Source organism: Leguminivora glycinivorella, chromosome 5 (assembly GCF_023078275.1).
Source record: "Leguminivora glycinivorella isolate SPB_JAAS2020 chromosome 5, LegGlyc_1.1, whole genome shotgun sequence".
NCBI lineage: Eukaryota > Metazoa > Arthropoda > Insecta > Lepidoptera > Tortricidae > Leguminivora > Leguminivora glycinivorella.
The window spans coordinates 14,406,920-14,425,979 of NC_062975.1; the positions used below are offsets into that span (position 1 = coordinate 14,406,920).

Here is a 19,060-nt window from a genome sequence, read left to right on the forward strand (position 1 = left end):
ATAACCAGTTTGGTATATTTATTTTTTCATTGAATTTTTTTTAGTGTACCTATTCTCTGGCTGGTTTTTACGGACCTGTTATTCATATTCATTTACGTGCATCAGCCCATCACCTCTCGGAGTTGTTAATGTTTTTAAAACACCCTTGATTAGAGAAATATTATTAGTCGTAAGAATATAATTACAATACTTTTAATGACTCAGCTCTTTGCCAATTATCAGAGTAAAGCATTTTTGTTGTCATTTTTCTCGCCATTCGGAAAATGCCAACTTTCTGTTATCTCTTCTATTCACTGGTGGAACGTCATATAGAGTAAAACTAAAATTATTTATATAACTATATTGGAATATAAGTAGGAAAATAATGAGCACACATACTTTTGTAAAAAAACCCGAAGGTCATGCATCTTACCTAACACAACACTGCAAAATTACAAAATTGCGGAAATTGTTTTTTTTTTACACATAATTTTCATATTATAATTAGCCAAGTTTACTAAAGACTACATATTATAATGCTTACCCAGGTTATTTACCTTTATTAACGTCAAGTATCGACCTTTACATTGATACATACCTAGACACAACTATGAAGACACGGTTCTTTAAGGGTCGTGACCCTTGCACGAAGTATCAATTAAAGATTGAATGGTGACATACAAACATTTGTCGTGTAGACCTGGATTTGAAATTTGGAACATATTGTGTATTTGAGTATTTCGAGAAGTGTGCAATTTTTTTATTGATACATTTTCCAGTAATTTATGTGAAGTCCCATACAAAATGCAACAAATAAAGATTTATAAATTCGACAAAGACAATTATTGACTTAGAAACTACTTATAATAGTTATAATATTTTTTATGTGTTTTATTGTTAAGTGAAGAGTGTGCCTAATAGAGGTAGCTATGCTAAATAAATCTAACAGTCCCACTTGACACATTTATTAAGCCATAAAGCGTAACCGCGGCTAAATGTTCAGCGGAACCTTAAGTTGACATTTGAGGAATCAATATTGAAACATCTACTGGCGAGGATGTGCCCATAGCCGGTTCATAGGGCGACCGTGGTTACGCAACCAGCCCTGCCTATACAATGGCCTGCTTAACCAAAAAGTCATACATACCTACATATCACACAGTAGGTCACGTAGCCAACGTGATAATCGCTTACGCTCTAGTCTCCTTTATCGCTATTCCGTATTGGCGCGACAGATCCAGTTGCGTTTCAATCGTCGATTGTCACCTCGGCTAGGCCGGTTGCTATTCACACGAGAATTTAGGACCCATACGTCACTTTGGCATAGGACGGCACAATACCTAAGCGAAGCCATCTGCGACAAGCGTGCCATCAAATTAAATTTTATTGCTAGTTTTCATTCAGAGAACTAACCATGTGCTATTTGAGTGATGGCTTGTTGCGTGTAAGCAACTTTTTTCGAAGCTTAGGTACCTACTATACATGCTTAGTTTATATGAGTTCAATGCAAACTATAATAATTACTAGGTATACATAATGTAGTCTCAGTAGTAAAATACTTCTTTGTATAAAAAAGGAAGAAAAAATAACAGGAAAAAACATTTGTCATATGTACCTATGACGGATATAAGGAGATATGTGATGCGTGTGATGATTACTATGATCATGCCACGATCTTAGAAATATCTTACGATTAATAATCATCTCGGAGATTGGTCTAATTTTGTTACTACATATGAATAATAACTCAACAAATACTTAGCAAAGTCATAATTCCATTATTAATAAAAAAACTTTGATAAATTAACAATGTAAAAATGCCATTTACATGTTTATGAAAATACTCGTATGATCTAATTACTCGCGGAAAAAGACCGAACTTTTACTCCACAGTAAGTAAGTGTAAATATTGAAATAATAATTAAATATTACCAAAGAGGATCGAGTATTACGAGTATATAGAGTTACTGTCAAAGTAAACTGTGTAATCACAGTGCATAGACTGCCATCTCTCGACACAGGCTTAAAACTTTTGAACCTCAGTTTTGACAATTTGGCCCATATTCTTAGCTTGATAATTATGTGTTAAAATGTCAAATATTAATATTAGCGCCATCTAGCCGAGCGTTCCCCAAAGGTGTAACGCCATCTATGCCTCCGTACCTTTTTCTCTAGTTCTTTGAGGTACGTTTTTTTATTAGACTGTAGCTGTTTATACGGAGTTACATATCGTCACTACTTTTAAAAAAACTTGTATCTTCGTCTGTCAATGAAAAGAAAATTGTAGTAAGTATGTATGGAATGCATATAGACTTACTGCGTTTTAACTTTGAGGAACAGCGTGAGATACGAGATTTTTTAAAAGTAGTGACGATATGTCTTTGATATTACATAACTATTTACGCACAATGGCCTCTCTTTCTAAGGCTAAGTGTTATTTTTGCACATTTTGAACCCTGCTTATTATCATTTAAACAAGGTCCTACACCGTGTAAATAAAAGGTACTGTAATTTCACGTCTTTGTCTTTAGGCATTGTTTTTCAATGCCCACTCGAATTCTTCGGCGTTTCCCACCGCGCTTGCAAAACACCTCGTTATCATACATCTGACGAATTGTTTGACCAGAGCTAGTTACATTTGTCAAGCATGCGAAAACTGAACAAATAATGCGGATGTGTGTAAAACTCACGCCTTACACCAAACGGGATAGGCAGAGCCCTTGGAACTGCTCAAGATTCAGTGCCATTTACGAGTAGGCAAGTAAAGGGTTGAAATAAAACGAACTATGTATTGTGTGTGAAAATATGCGGAGATTATAGGGGTTGTCGCATTACATAAACATTACACAAGCGGCCTGACAAAAATGACTTTATATACAATATGGATTGGATATGTCCGTGTGAAAAGTGCCGTTGCAAAAAATAATACTTTTGACACCGATAAATCTGATCCTCATCGAAGATAGATCGATTCTGGATCATCGATTTTGGAAAGATGAAATTTATAATTGATTCTAATCATTTATATTGAATGTGTTTTAGTTTTAGTTGCTTACATTTCATAACAGTGAATTGTGATCGAGATACTTATCTTAGAACCTATCACAACTCTCAAATCTGTGAAAAGACAAAAATCCGTACAATTCGACGACCGGTCTGGATCAGTCGGTAGGGACCCTGCCTGCTAAGCCGCGGTCCTGGGTTCGAATCCCGGTAAGGGCATTTGTTTGTGTGATGAGCACAGATATTTGTTCCTGAGTCACGGATGTTTTCTATGTATATAAATATGTATTTATCTAAATAAGTATGTATATCGTCGCCTAGCACCCATAGTACAAGCTCTGCTTAGTTTGGGGGCTGGGTTGATTTGTGTAAGGTGTCCCCCAATATTTATTTATTTATTTTAATTCTCGGACTTCTCACAAAGTTTCATGACAACCGGTAGAGAAATATGTACGCCTGTACGGCCTTTAAAGGAGAACATCCCTTACAGAAATTACTTTTTGCACAAGCTCAAATGAAAACCATAGATTTCGTTTTCGAAAATCATCATCATCATTCTCCTTGCGTTATCCCGGAATTTGCCACGGCTCATGGGAGCCTGGGGTCTGCTGTGACAACTAATTCCAAGATTTGGCGTAGGCACTAGTTTTACGAAAGCGACTGCCATCTGACCTTCCAACCCGAAGGGTAACTAGGCCTTATTGGAATTAGTCCGGTTTCCTCACGATGTTTTCCTTCACCGAAAAGCGATTGGCAAATATCAAATGACATTTCGCACATGAGTTCCGAAAAACTCATTGGTCCTCCGGATCGAAAATCGCACGCTCTTACGCTAGGCCACCAGCGCTTATTTTCGTTTCGTTTTTCGTATTTCGTTTTCGAGAATCTATTTTTTTTTTCAGTATGAAGCTTTAGCTAAAATACCTTGTCTTCTCCATCTTCTTAAGTATATGACTACTTCGCTCTTGTTAGTACTGTACTGACCTATATAACAAAGTATTGGAAGGCCACGATGACATTATGTTATGTAATTCTATATCTACTGCCATTAGGCCATGAAGCGTTGTAACCTTCGTAATTCTATCTAGCTTAGGTTAAAAGGTAACCTGTAATTTTATATGTGAGGATACATTGTAATACTTTATTATACCTTAATATAGTAGTAATACGTTCCATAAATTAAATTTTGACGAGTTGTCTGACCTAGTGGTTCACTAATCATTAGGCTAGGGTCACTACCCTGCCTATTACGCCGATGGGCCTGGGTTTGAATCCCGGAAAGGGAATTAATTTATTTCTGAGTCATGCATGTTTACTATTTTAACGATAAGGCTAAATAAATAAATATTGAGGGACACCTTACAGAAATCAACCAAGCCCCAAACTGCCCAAACTAAGCAAAGCTTGTGATATGGGTGTTAGGCGACGATATACTTACTTATATAAGGTCCTAATTTATTAGTTGCAGATATTTTAACACATGATACTTTACATTAAAATAATTAACTTTAAATATAAATTAAGAAATCTTTTCATGTAACTTTTTTGATTTCATTTTCCTAACAAAAAAATTAATTATAATTTCGTCTAAAAAAATCATCATGTGCATTATCACATGTCACAATAACACTGTCTGTCATGTCAACAATTGTTTGTTGTAAATGTCGTAAAGGTTCGGCGGGAAAACTGCACATGTCATTGAAGTGGCCAGTTACAGTTAAGTGGTACGTAAAAGAGGTACTAGAATCTGTTCAATGAGTATTCATTTAATAATCACATAAACAGGGTGTTTTTACGTAGCAAATTTGTTTTTCCGTTTTCTCTAAAAAACATCGTAAAAGCTATAATGTTTCACGGTTTAATATAATCCAGAGACCGAGTACTATCAGCTGTAAAAATATCTGCATCTAATAAATTAGGACCTTATATAGATAAATACATATTTATATACATAGGAAACGTCCATGACTCAGGAACAAATATCTGTGCTCATCACACAAATAAATGCCCTTACCGGGATTCGAACCCAGGACCGCGGCTTAGTAGGCCACTACCGACTACAGGGGTCACTACCGACTCTACTGAGTCAGACCGGTCGCCAAATGTTTGTATTTATAATATAATTATCGGTGTCTGACCCACAACACAAGCCTTCATATGCTTACCGTAGAACTTATCCAATCTGTATAATATATCTTTTAATATTTTATTTATTAGTTAATTTACGCAACTTGATGTATGATAACGTATCAAAAATTCGCCGTTTTATAAATCATGTAATTATATATTCTTTTTTTATTGTTTTGTAATTTCTATGACATGTTTATCCCTAATTTGTTAATAATTTTGATGTATAATTGTATTATAGCCTCATATTGTAACATTTTATAATAAGTCTCGTTATATGTAAGTTTTCTGTAGTATGGTGAAACTCTATTACTATTAGTAGCGAGCCAAGCCAATATACAGTGCATGTACACCTGTATAGGTAGAATCTTGGAGATTAGAATATAAAATATTGTACCTAAAACCTAATAATGTAAACCCAATATTCACATGCAAATAAATCATTCATTCATTCATTCATTCATTCATTCATTCATTCATTCATTCATTCATTCATATAAAAAAATCACACTCAATTTGTATTTTGTAAGAAGATAAATTATAACACGTTTATATATTTTTAAAGACGAGTACTGACTTAACGTCTCTGTTTATTTAATTCCGAACTTTTTCTACTTGTACAATTACTTGTTAATTACTAGCAGATTATCCTGAGAATTAAATGATCCTGCATCCTAAAAGCTGTTAAGAAATATTTTTTGTACTTATATTTTTTTTGAAACTAGAACTAGGTGTATGTAGGTAGATATAAGATAAATTACGAATTACGTTAACTACTTAAATGTTAATGTGTAACTTTATGTTACCTCAGAACGTTACTTCGATTGTATGGCGGCCAGGTTCACGTGCCTCTTAGGTAAATGTATTGAACACAATACCTATTTGCCGGAAATTCGTATATGGCCTGCAACGCTATGTGAACACTGCATATTTATTTGCCTTCGGTAAAACAATCGAATAGCGATAATCATAGCCCTTATTGGACGCAGCATTTGCGTGTTCGTCACGCGAAGGCCGCGTGCCACAACTTTTATTGTCCTCATACAAAAACGCAATTTTTCTATGTAATTTGTATGTAGTTACGACTATATTATTCTGTTGTGTACTAAAACAAACTGTATTTGTTTTGTGGGTACAATTAGCAAGTGGACATTACGTGTTTGTTTAAGTATGTTCGTGCCGCTGGCCTAAAAACAAGCTACCTATCCAATTAGTCTTTGACAAGCTTGACCTAGTCATTCAAGGATTATTTTAAGACGTTTGAATGCACAATAGATGCTCTTTTGATTAATTTGTGTGCTAAAACGATATAGTTTAGAGCCTATTTATTATGATTGATCGCTTGGTCCCCAAACATTATTTGCCGTAACGTTTTGTTAAGGCGTTCTTTTACGGCAATCGATGTAAATGCAGTGCAGTTTTCTAGTTTATGTGAATGAATTAATTTAGCAGTCAATCAGATATCCATCAGTTTGCTTTATTTTAGAAAAAAAATGAGGGACTTGATAATTTGAAAAAAAAAATGTACACACATTTGATGTCATAAATACTTGTAAAAATACGGAACCCTAAAAATTATTGTTTTAGATTTAACTCTATCGTGCGCAATTATTTTAGAAATAATTATGAATTTAAATTATTACCAAGTAGGCGTGTTAATACATAATACTTACTAGTAATAACCTAGTTATATTTTTTGATTTCAGAGGATAATATTACTGATGTGCTTCGTGGCGCTGGGAGCGGGCGCCCCTCAGCAAAAGTCCGCGGACCAGGCCATCGCGATCATCAAGCAGGACTTCGACCAGCAGGTCGACGGCTCCTACCGTTACAGGTAATAGTAGTAGGTAGTATCGTCAAATGATGATGGTAATTAGATGATTTATGTGGGAGTATTTCATGGATGGTGCTGGGAGAAAAATACACAAGCATGCCTTCGACCAACAGGTCGGCGTACCTAGACGTACGACGGATGATATTCTATTTCAAAGCTTATGAATCTTAATCCAAGTAGGTACTTATGAATTGTAAAATACGCTGGTATACATGAACATGCCGGTATTTCCGTTAGGCAACTAAATGTCAAGCAGGTATCTTCTAGTCTTATCACACAAATCAACACGCAACGCAAAATAAAGTTGAGTCCACACGATCTGAAGTTTCAACCTTATTTGATTAAATTTTACTAAACAGTGATCAATTGCCTGCCCTATTTATGTATTAAAAACAACTAGTGACTGATCACTGTTAAAAAAAAATTGGATCTGATAAAGACTTTCATATCGGATATTGAAGACGATCCTAAACATTCTGGCAATGACGCATGCATACGTGAGGAGGATAATTGAGTAACCACGCGTTTGCAGATCCACAGCCAATCTGAACACACATCTGAATTATTCATATTCACAGAAATATAGTCAAAGTGAATTTGCTGTAGGTGGTATATTCCTTGACCTAATTTCTATATTTTGTTAATGTTAATGTGGTACAATTTGATGACAGAATTGATTTATTTTGATGTTTAAGTTCAAGTTCAGTCGACAAAGTTTTTGGATTTGATCGTGACCGTGGCATAACTGCAAGTGATTATTAGCATATTTAGCAAGTTAATCCATTCATAGCTAGCTATTAGTAATAAAACCTAGATTTTGAGACGTCTAAGTCGGGATTTTTTTCTGATAAAGTAGTTAGCCATTTTTAAAATAACTACATAATATAATGCTTATTTAAATTCGTTCATTTAGTGATTTACTGCAATACCATCTAGCGATTAGAAACCATGGCTAATATAACTGATGTGCTTCGTCGAATAAACAGTGTTTAATGTTGATAGAAAGATTTGATCTAATAAGCGTTTGCGATAGCAAGTTATGGCAAAGGTAACGCCTACCAAAAGACATCAACGCACACACTTGTCAGCAACAGGTTATTATTATCTCTTCACTAAAATGTATATGACAGTAAAGTTCAAATGCGAATAGATGAAGAATTTTATTGATTATGAAGAATTATATAATTTCTGCTATAATTTTTAATTAAATGAGATCTATTTCAGCTCATGAATGTGATACTATAAAATACATGTAGGTATATTTTACTTACCAAGAAATACCCGGGTTATAAAATACTAGCTTTTGCCCGCGGCTTCGCTCGCGTTAGAAAGAGACATAAAGTAGCCTATGTCACTCTCCATGCCTTCAACTATCTCCACTTAAAAAATCACGACAATTTGTCGCTCCGTTTTGCCGTGAAGGACGAACAAACAAACAGACACACACACTTTCCCATTTATAGAGGTAATATTAGTATGGATTTCTTTACCATTATACATTTGCTGCAGTAGGTAGCCTTAAGTGTCTAAATACATTGTATATCACAACCCATTTTTGCACAAGTGTAATCCAACCCTCTACAATTCAATCACCAATCCAGACATTAAATAAATATATGTTAAGGTACACATCATATATTATATCAAAGTTTCTTCTTACCATTCCAGCTTTGAAACAGAGAACGGCATAAAGGCAGAGGAGACGGGCACGCTGAAGAAGGCATCAGGGCCAGACAGCAGTGACGTCATCATCGCGCAGGGCGGCTTCAGCTACACCGCGCCAGATGGCACCGTCATCAATCTCAACTACATCGCTGATGATGAGAACGGGTTCAAGCCTGAGGTAACTCTTTCATCTGAGGTCATTATTTTTAACCCCCAACACATAAACGACGGGATGTTATAAGTTTGACATGTCTGTCCGTTTGTCTGTTTGTGAGTGTGTCTGTCTGTGGCATCGTATTTTTTATTAATACGATTTAGATTTAGTTTCTTTTTGTTTGAAATCTGAGGAATTAGTCGTGAGTGTTCTTAGCCATGTTTCATGAAAATCGATCTACTATATCGGGGTTTTTTTCAAAATATTAATTTATAAACCGCGCCTAGTGGCATGGCACTGTTATCAATCAACCCAATGGCTACTGGTTTTATAAAATCTGAAATTACCCTCTAAAATAACGAGCGTATAAGTGACGTCTCTTTGTTAATTTTTTGAATTGGCTTGTCTGGTTACATCAGATATTATGTCGTCACTATGTCGCATTCTTTCTACGTTGAACCAAGTTCTCTAAACATTATATGTCCCACATAACACATGGCTGAACATTGGACGAGAGTTGAAGATTGCAGCTAATGAGACATATAGTTTGTAACTAAACCTCCGCTCACCTTACTTATTTACTTACTTACTTGACTAACCAACATTATAGCTAACCCCCCTTTAAATATACCCCTTAAATTTGGCCTTGTGATCGTCTAGCGTGAATAAGTAGAACCCTTAGATGTGAACCGCGATAACCTAGATCCTTTAATGAGTATCAGGGTTGTCTATTGTTTGCCCGACAGTCATTTAACATAATATTCATTTGCCCGAATCTAACTTGCCTGAATTTCATTTGCCCGAATGATTTGTTTACCATAAAAATCATATGACATACTCGTTGTTTATCCGAATATTACCTTCCATAATCATACAATGCCATACTATTTGTTAGCCATATTATTAAGTGCAATAATATGGTTTCATAGAATATTCAAACGCCATTAGCAATTATTGCCATATTAATTGTTGCCCATATTATTACCTAACCTAACCTACTTTCTGATAGCAGTTTCATTTTCCAGGGGTCACAGTTCTAACCTAACCTAACCTAACCTACTTTTCCAGCAGTTTCATTCTCCAGGGGGTCACAGTTCTAACCTAACCTAACCTACTTTCTGATAGCAGTTTCATTTTCCAGGGGGTCGCAGTTCTAACCTAACCTAACCTACTGGCTGATAGTATTTTCATTTTCCGGGGGGTCACAGTTCTAACCTAACCTAACCTACTTTTCAAGCAGTTTCCTTTTCCAGAGGTTCACAGTTCTAACCTAACTTAACCTACTTTCTGATAGCAGTTTCATTTTCCAGAGGGTCACAGTTCTAACCTAACCTAACCTACTTTCTGATAGCAGTTTCATTCTCTAGTCCTTCTAGTACCTATTGTAGTAGTTTTCGATTCTGCCAAAGCACATTATGGAAATTGACTTTTCTGGACGCTAATTTGTATGACAAATGATGGTATGGAATGTGGTAATTACGGATTTCGATGATTCTGACAAATGACATTATGGAAACTGACTTTATGGGAAACAAAGTTTCTGGCACTAGATTAATATAGTAAACAATGATTATGGCATAAGATGTTATGAGAAACAATATTATGATTGTTGAATAGGATGGCAAATAAAATTATGGCAAATGAAATTCTGGCAAATGGGGGTATCCCGAGTATCAGCTGTATTTTTGACTGATTTTTAAATTTTTACTTATTTATATTTTAAAGAAGAATAAAGGTTATTGTAGCATAATAATATAGTGTTATAGAAGAGTATTTTATCAGATTTAGGCCTAGAAAGTTATATGTGAGAAAATTAATGACGTAATAAAGAAATTTTTAGAATAAAAGTTAGTGAGTGAAACATACATGAAATAAATATTAAAAAATATTTTGGTAATCATCCGCTACGCCTTATTAGTGGTCCCGGCTTGAGCAAGGGCTTGCGATGCGGTATGGGACCCCTGACCTGATCAAACCACTTTATCAGGATCCTAAGCAAGTAAGCCTGAAGGGCTATCTATCTACGAACTAACCCCCTTTTTGTTTTGTTCCTTTTTCCCTAGCTAAACCCCCCCTTTCCCCAATACTGCTAATAGACCATAACTTCTCGATCCTTCCAATGCTTCAACGAAACACCGAGCAGTCGCTAACTTTTATAAGAACTAAGTAAGTCAAACTTTTCTAAGCTTTTGACTTTCCATCAGTGAACGGCGCTCGCATGCCACTGGGCCCTATAACAAACCTATACCTTTTATTCCAAAGAATAGTTTGTTTCCCTAACCAACTTGATAGAATTTACCTTGAAAAACCAGTTAGCAACACTAAGTGTCCCGCAGCCACACCGAAAAATCAGAAATTGCTACCACAATTATTAATTTCACTCAAATAAATTAAGTAATAAGAGTTTTTATAAATTACCAGTTTTACCACATATTTTAAGATAGTAAACACCACATTTAAAGTCCATTAAAACCATATAAGTAGTAGTAGTTAAATTATTTCTCCACAATACACGTTGACCAATTATATTCCAAGACCAATCATAAGAGAACTCTACTTTCATAGAAATAGTGTGTGACTCTACCCTAATCCTATTGTTTTTCCTACTCTAACATATCTGAAACACAGACCCTCACTTACCATAGATCTTGTGTTCAGAATATGCACAAGTGTATCCCTACCATAAGCTGTACAGTTCAGCCAGCGAAGCTGAGATAGGCAACCTATAGGCTTGAGTTCTGATCCCCCCCTCTGCTTTTGCCCGCGGGCTAGGGTAGCAGAGAGTAGATCGCCCTATCCGTGTATATATCCAGTATTCTAGGACACACCAGTACCAGCCACATGGGAGACCCAGCTGCGATCAGACTTTACTTAGATATGGATCGATCACAACCGAAATCTCCAGCGACCAACGCCAGCATGAACCAGAACACCGAGTAAATAAATATATATATATATAGGACCCCAGCCTCAAATACTGCCGACTTCAGTGAGCAAGGATTACTCCTAATGTCTTTCGTCAATCGTGAAAGTCCTCACTTCCATCTAACAGTTGGACTCTTTGAGACCGGTGAGAAAATACGCTTTTGTAAGTAAATAAAAGCGCCCAAGCCCTCCACTTGGAACAAAAGACCCCTAAACGCTCCTTGTTTGACACCGTAAGGGAAGAAGCGCCTAGCCGGACAACAGTCTGTCACAAACAATGATCTGGCTTATAACTTTCACAAAATAACCCCATAGAAAATTACTAAATTCAATTTTACTGACCAACTAAATAAACGAGTGAAGTTTTCTTTACGTGCTATAATCTAAGCTTAGTTTTGCAAGAATTACTCCCTACAAAACCAAACACAGACTTATCTCCAAGCACCAGCCATACATCGACCCAGTCTTTGTATTGCTTGACGGCACTCATGAAACAAAGCACAGAAAACTTCACTACACTTTAATTAAAATGTAACACTACACTACAAATAGAATACTAAAATAAACCCACAACTGACGGTAAAGCAATTCTACCACAGGTCTAAGTTCAACTGTACGACGATATTGTCCCCGCACAATCAAACAGAGACACAATTTCAAAGTTTACAATCACTTAGAATAATTTCCAAGTAAAAACAAACAAAGAAACAATAGCAGAACAACTTCATTCACCAGTATAACACACGAAAGCCAGAGACACTGTTAGTCTTGTAGATATTTTAAGAATGACGCGCGTCGGCTCGCTTCGACCCTTTTATAGCCTCTATCTCCGACTTAAATCCGACATCCGACATCCGACATATCTCCGACGTAAATCCGACCTATCTCCGACCTAAATCCGACCTATCTCCGACATCCGACATATCTCCGACCTATCTCCGACATCCGACCTATCTCCGACCTATCTCCGACATCCGACCTATCTCCGACCTATCTCCGACATCCGACCTATCTCCGACCTATCTCCGACATCCGACCTATCTCCGACCTATCTCCGACCTATCTCCGACCTATCTCCGACATCCGACATATCTCCGACCTATCTCCGACATCCGACCTATCTCCGACCTATCGCCGACAACCGACCTAAATCCGACCTATTTCCGACATCCGACATATCTCCGACCTAAATCCGACCTATCTCCGACATCCGACATATCTCCGACCTAAATCCGACCTATCGCCGACAACCGACCTAAATCCGACCTATTTCCGACATCCGACATATCTCCGACCTAAATCCGACCTATCTCCGACATCCGACATATCTCCGACCTAAATCCGACCTATCTCCGACATCCGACATATCTCCGACCTAAATCCGACCTATCTCCGACATCCGACATATCTCCGACCTATCTCCGACGTATCTCCGACATCCGACCTATCTCCGACTTATCTCCGACTAGGCGGCTATTAAATCGCGCACATAAGAAAAAGATCATAAATGCTTTGTTTACTAAGTCATACGCCCTACGTAATAAAGTTCACGATCATCACGCGGACGTTCGCTTATCAACACGTGCAGATTGCAGCTGTTTTAGAGAGAGACAGAGCTATTGGTATTGATACCTATGTAGTCCAATAGTGGAGTGTTCCGTAAATATTTTTACGTAAATATTATTTTGTGAAAGACTGTTGAAATCAATTTAGTAAGTGACTTCGCAATGAAAGATCACATTTGTTATTAATTGTTACATTGAATGATATATTCAGGAAGTATAATAATCAATATTAGTCATTATTACCTCTCTGACTTGTAATTTAATTGCCGTCACAGGTGTTATAGACCCTAATATGTTATTGATTATGTCATATTATAAAGCAATCATTGAACTTCAGTTCTATGTCGGCATTATACACTACGTACATTTTTTCAACAACTGCCGAAGCTGTAATCAACGATTTATTGTTTACTTTTTTGACAGTTATCTAACGTGCATATATAAAATATATCCATATATTTCATAAAACAGATACAAACATAAGACAAGGGGTGGTGATAAGCAAACTGAATATTATCTTGTATGTATGAAATATATGAAAGGTAAAGTGACTAAGGGTTGGCCCTTGCCTGTCTGTCTTTAACAAAAGGCCCACATATTATGTTCATTTACTAAATCATAATAGGTAATATATTATTGACGTTATCTTTGCAAATGTGTTTCAGGGCGCTCACCTGCCGACTCCCCCACCGATACCGCCTGCGATCCAGAAGGCCCTAGATTACCTGGCCACGCTGCCCCCACCGCCCCCAGGCCGAAACTAACACTGAAAGACTACCCAACGGCTACAACAAGTACTCAACGACTCGCTTCACCGTTTTGTAAACAGCCAAACAAAAGTTAGAGACGTTTTAGTTTGTAGAAGGCTCAACAAAACGGTTGTAGAAATAATGTATATTCAAACAGCAATAAAGAAAACAAAAAAATGTGACTGATCTGTGATAAGCGAAGATGCCCGAGAGTTTTTATACAATGTAAATGTTTTTTATTTATTAAATTAAAGCAAATTCAATGCCAAAGATGCATTGCAAAATAATTGATGCATTTAATCATTTGCTACCCTTATAACTGCTAAGCTATCCACACCTTACTTCAAATACCTAAATAAGTACCTACCTAAGTATTTGATATTGATAAAAATGATAAATATTGTTCTGCGTAGTGTAATTTAGGTGACAACTATCGACGTGTTTTAATTACAATTTCATAAACTTTGGGTACGTCATTTTTGGGTAACACAATGACAAAATGACACCATGCCAAAAATAACTTTCAAGAATGTCTAAAAATGGCATATGACATATTTGTCATGTGCGAATGTATTGTAATTAGCATGCAGCAAACAACAAGTTCAAGACTAGGTGTAAAATTAAACGCCACTTCCTGTATTTAACTTACCTACCTGCCGCTGAAAGAATGGCATATCTACATATGTCATATATATTTATATTTAATTTAATATAAGTTCTTAAAATCTAATGAAATAGCGGTTTTAATTTTTTATTATTTTCATTTAATTTGCGTGCACTTTATTTTAATTAAAGCCGTCACATGAGTTTTTGAACGGAGCATGTATGTAAGTTTTGATTCTAAGTAAAATTATAGTAAGTAACTTTGTGGGCGCTCTCACTTTTTACAAACAATGAATGTAATTTCTCGTGACGCTATTAAAAACGCATTATCTCTACACAGGTTTCACGATCTTAGTTTATTTATCTCTCAAGTTTACTGGAGACATGTCGCCATTCATCCATCTCATATTATTTATATATTTTTCCTTTTTATTTTTAACTGCTCACGAACTAAGTAGATAAAACGTGTGTCTCCATTAGTAGCTTAATTAAGAGGTATATTAAACAGCACCGCAGCGGCGTGGGAAAGTAAAGCGTATCGGTATGTATCCGAATAACCTTTAAAGAATCCTCCTTATTTGCCTCGGAAATATTGTATCATAACGATTACCGCGACATAATTCCAGATCAGGACCAAGATGATCGCGATTTTATCACTTATCGCCTTTCATTGTGGCTGTCACTTTCTAACAAGTAAATGTGACAGGGATTTATGAGATTTCCTCATGTATTGCTAGTTATATTAATAAAATAAAATAAATAATAAATAAAATGCTGTTATTAGAGGCATTAAGTACAAATAGTTTAGAAACTACATTAAGCAGAAACTGCTTTTCAGTAAAATGCGTAAAATGAATTCTCTTCTACTTATGATTATACCTACTATTTATGCTCTTAAAGACGAATAAACTGGAAGATAAGATATCAATAATCGACTATAACAAAATATCAATAATTGTCAGGGTTTATCGTTTATAAATAAATTGGCACAGTATTTATGATTTGTAGACATCTTCATCGCTTTATTTCAATTTCATTTCCACAGACGGATCCCTAAGATGACGTGGAAAGCAAAAGTGAACAGGTTGAGCGAACAGACATTCCTCGTCAAACCCGTTCAGCAGAGTGAGCGTCTTCACAAGGTCATTGGTGAGAACACCATAAGATTATATTCTTGGAAAGATACACTTGACACACTTGGGTAATATGAGTAATATATAGTACGAAGTAATTACAAGGGGACGCATAAAAAAAAAACAAGAAAATGAACCAATTGGCGATCACCTGCCAAAAAATATTTAAAATATACACAAGGGTAGGTTAGGCTCTATAAGGTCAAGGTGAGCAGACAGGCTTGTTATAGGATGTAACATTTAGTTGGATGAGGATGACAAGGAGGTCAATTCGAACACAGGTGCGTATTTAACTGACATCGTCGCGCCTGCTTTTATATTCTATCGGATTTATAGCTTAATTAGCGTGATCGAGATGCACTGATAACAAAACTACATCATTTTCATGTACAAAAATAACTTTGAATTGTTTTGAAAGATGTTTTTCTTCACAAAAACAATGTCTTTATTTATTTCTTTGGTTTGATGGTTTAGGAATGACATCAGTTTATTGGATTTAAATTTACGCTTATTATGAATCACGTATGTACTTTGACTCACTGAAATGTAACACCACTGTAATCTGTCCTCGGATGGTTTTAGATTATTGTTGACTTAGGTGACAAACCCGTGTAATAGATCTTAAGTAAAATCCGGGTTATAAGCTGGGTATAAGGGTAATAAAAATAAATATTTTGTAGGATAGAAATCTTTATAGAGATCTTAAATATTAATAAAATTCTACTTTCATAAAACTTTACAATTCTCAACTACTTTATACCTAGCAAGTCTCTTTATCTGTGTAAGTTATAATGTACAAGGTATGATTAATGTAGCTCTCTTGCCTAAGTCTTCGTAGCAGAATAACTTCATGTGTGGTATAGAAGGACTGAGGGGCGTAATAAAAGAGAATGTAATTTCAAAATACTCATTCTTTACCTATAATTAAATTCCTTAAATAATTTAAGCATCATCTTCTGCTAAAGACTCCGTGACCGGTTCAGGAGTTGTCTTGGTAGCTAAGTAGGCGAGCGCACGTGCTATGGCGGGCGGGATGGGGGGCGGCGTAGGCAGGTGCGCGCCCACGGGCCGGTAGCCGTTCTCATCTGCTGTGTAGGACAGGCTGTACTCGTTGCCATCTTTAGCCTGGAATAGAATACAGCATTATTTATTATGTGAAACCCTCAATTCGTTGTTAAAGCTGACTTGTCGCTGAGGAGAAAATTGCCTAAACAAACAAAAGAGGAATCGACCAATAGCATTGATCTCTCTTCTGCTCAATCAATTGATAATTTTTACGTTTGGCTTTATCTCAGCAGAAAAGTAACCTTTGGTTTTTGTCTATGATAAAGTTGATAACAGAAGTAATTGTTTATTTTTTGATGATTCTATATTTATCTCCAGCTTGAAAGACCAAGAACTGTAAATACTCTTTTCACGTAAGTTTTATATTACCGTATAAGAAAAACCACCGCTGACGGCTTCTCCGGCGGTCTCATCATCAAAGGTTTTGAGTTCTCCCGCTTCGAAGGCTTTTGTTCCATCACCTCCCTCATAACTGAAATTTAAACATATTATATATAAAACGGCTAAAATAAGATCAACACTCTGAGATGATAAGCGCAATATGTAGTTGCGAGTAATTTACCTGTATTTGAAGTTTCCAGAATGTGAAAATACAACATTTTCGGACTGAACAATTGGAATTACTTCACGGACTCGTGTTGAGTTGTCACGTTTAAATTGTTCACTATGGTCTGTATTCGGTTTTCTTGCTTTATCAGCCTTAACGATTAGATTGTTTTTATCTTCTATTATACTAGGACGTTTTTTGCTGTCTTTAGATATTTTTATTTCTGATTTAACGCGTTGTATTTCGTCTTGTGTGTTCAATTGTTCGTGTTTATTTACTATTGGGTTGGTGGAGATTTCCTTTCCATGAGAAACTTTAGCTTCTTCATTAGTAGGTTTGTGGAAATTGCTTGGCATCTCTGTTTCAATAGACAGATGTTTTGATAGTGTGAATATAGTCCCATTGAGAATAGGTGTGGCAACAGTTTGCTTCTCCACAACAGGCCGGCGGTGTTTTCGCCTCTTATCTAAGTCTACATTTCTGTTCGCAGATGGAATCAAAGGGCCAGTATGTCCGTTCACTTGCGGAGTAAAGCTAGTATTGTCTTCTTCTTCTTCTGTATGTTTTTCTTCCACAGCAGGCTCTTGGATTCTTTTTCTTTTATTTGTAGCCCTATTTCTGTTTGATATAGGCTTTTGATATGTTGGTTCTGGATCATAAACAACAGCTACCGGTATATGACGTTCTATTTGAGGTCTGTAAGTAGTTACTTTAAGTTCTTTTTCCTCGACGTTAGATGGTTTCGTAAGCTCTATTTCATCATTACTGACTTTTACAGTGGAAGTGGATTCTGGTTTTACATCTGAATCTAATTTACTTTGTGGCTCTGTACTCACATCATCAGTACCTTTATCTGGTGTAATATCACCTGTAATTGATTTATCTTCGCGGTTGCTTTCATTTTCATAGACCACTGCTACTGGTATTGCTTCTTGCGGCGTCGGTGGGTGATTATACTTGTATTCATCTTCAGCTTGTTTGAGGCTTGTGCTTCTTCTGCGAGTGTCACGGCCTAACACGCCATTAGATATTACTAGTGCAAATAAAATTAATTTGAATGCTAGCATAATAATAAACTAAAATATCAAATACACAACAACACACCACGCCCGCGCTTAGTAAATTAATGAAGATGAGTCAATAATAGCCAGCTTAAGCTGGAATGTTTCGGCGATTAGGCGCCTACACACTACTCCAACCAGACAAGTTGGATTAATTTTATATTTATATAGTGAAGATTTTTCTTTGTTGTATATAAATACCGAATGACATCAGTAGATATTTGCATAGTTTTGAACAAGGAAGCAAATATTCAAAAGATTCTCGTTTATTATAAGAATAAAGATTTATTCTCCAATTAGCTGTTGTGGTTTGAGTCAAAACAAACTATAATTATTTTGGGAATTTAGCTTGAAACAAAAAACAAAACGGGCTGGAATATTTAAAATGCCTAATACCTAATAAAAACTTAATTCAGATAGGGGTTACCTATCTATGTAGTTCATACAGTTTAAAAGTTCATTAATATTTAATAGATACATTGGTAGTGCGTCAAATGATGTATATGGAATCATTCGGTAATATAGTTTAACATGAGTTTGATTTGCAAAAAAAAAGCCAGCGAGTATACCAACTGATTACAAAATTATAATTAACCTTAAAAATAATCAAAAGAATACAGTCAAAATAAGTAATATGTAACGAACAAATG

The 19,060-nt window shown here is 35.9% G+C and overlaps 2 protein-coding genes across 3 annotated transcripts in view; one reads left to right on the top strand and one right to left on the bottom strand.

Moving 5' to 3' along the window:
* Positions 1-14,288, top strand: part of LOC125226018 (endocuticle structural glycoprotein ABD-4-like) — a 38,060-nt gene extending 23,772 nt beyond the window's left edge. For both annotated transcript variants that reach the window (XM_048129833.1, XM_048129831.1), the window contains exons 2-4: positions 6,816-6,943; positions 8,612-8,786; positions 13,918-14,288. In XM_048129833.1, the coding sequence (XP_047985790.1) occupies positions 6,831-6,943; positions 8,612-8,786; positions 13,918-14,016 (387 nt within the window). In that variant the 5' untranslated portion in view covers positions 6,816-6,830 and the 3' untranslated portion in view covers positions 14,017-14,288. The remainder of the gene's footprint in view (positions 1-6,815; positions 6,944-8,611; positions 8,787-13,917) is intronic.
* Positions 14,289-16,409: 2,121 nt separating this feature from the next.
* On the bottom strand, positions 16,410-18,524 carry LOC125226302. The gene is made up of 3 exons (XM_048130240.1): positions 17,365-18,524; positions 17,172-17,274; positions 16,410-16,862 (listed from the first exon to the last, which is right to left on the bottom strand). Exons 1-3 carry the CDS (start codon positions 18,414-18,416, stop codon positions 16,680-16,682), a joined length of 1,338 nt encoding a protein of 445 aa, XP_047986197.1. The 5' UTR covers positions 18,417-18,524; the 3' UTR covers positions 16,410-16,679.
* Positions 18,525-19,060: the final 536 nt, after the last annotated feature.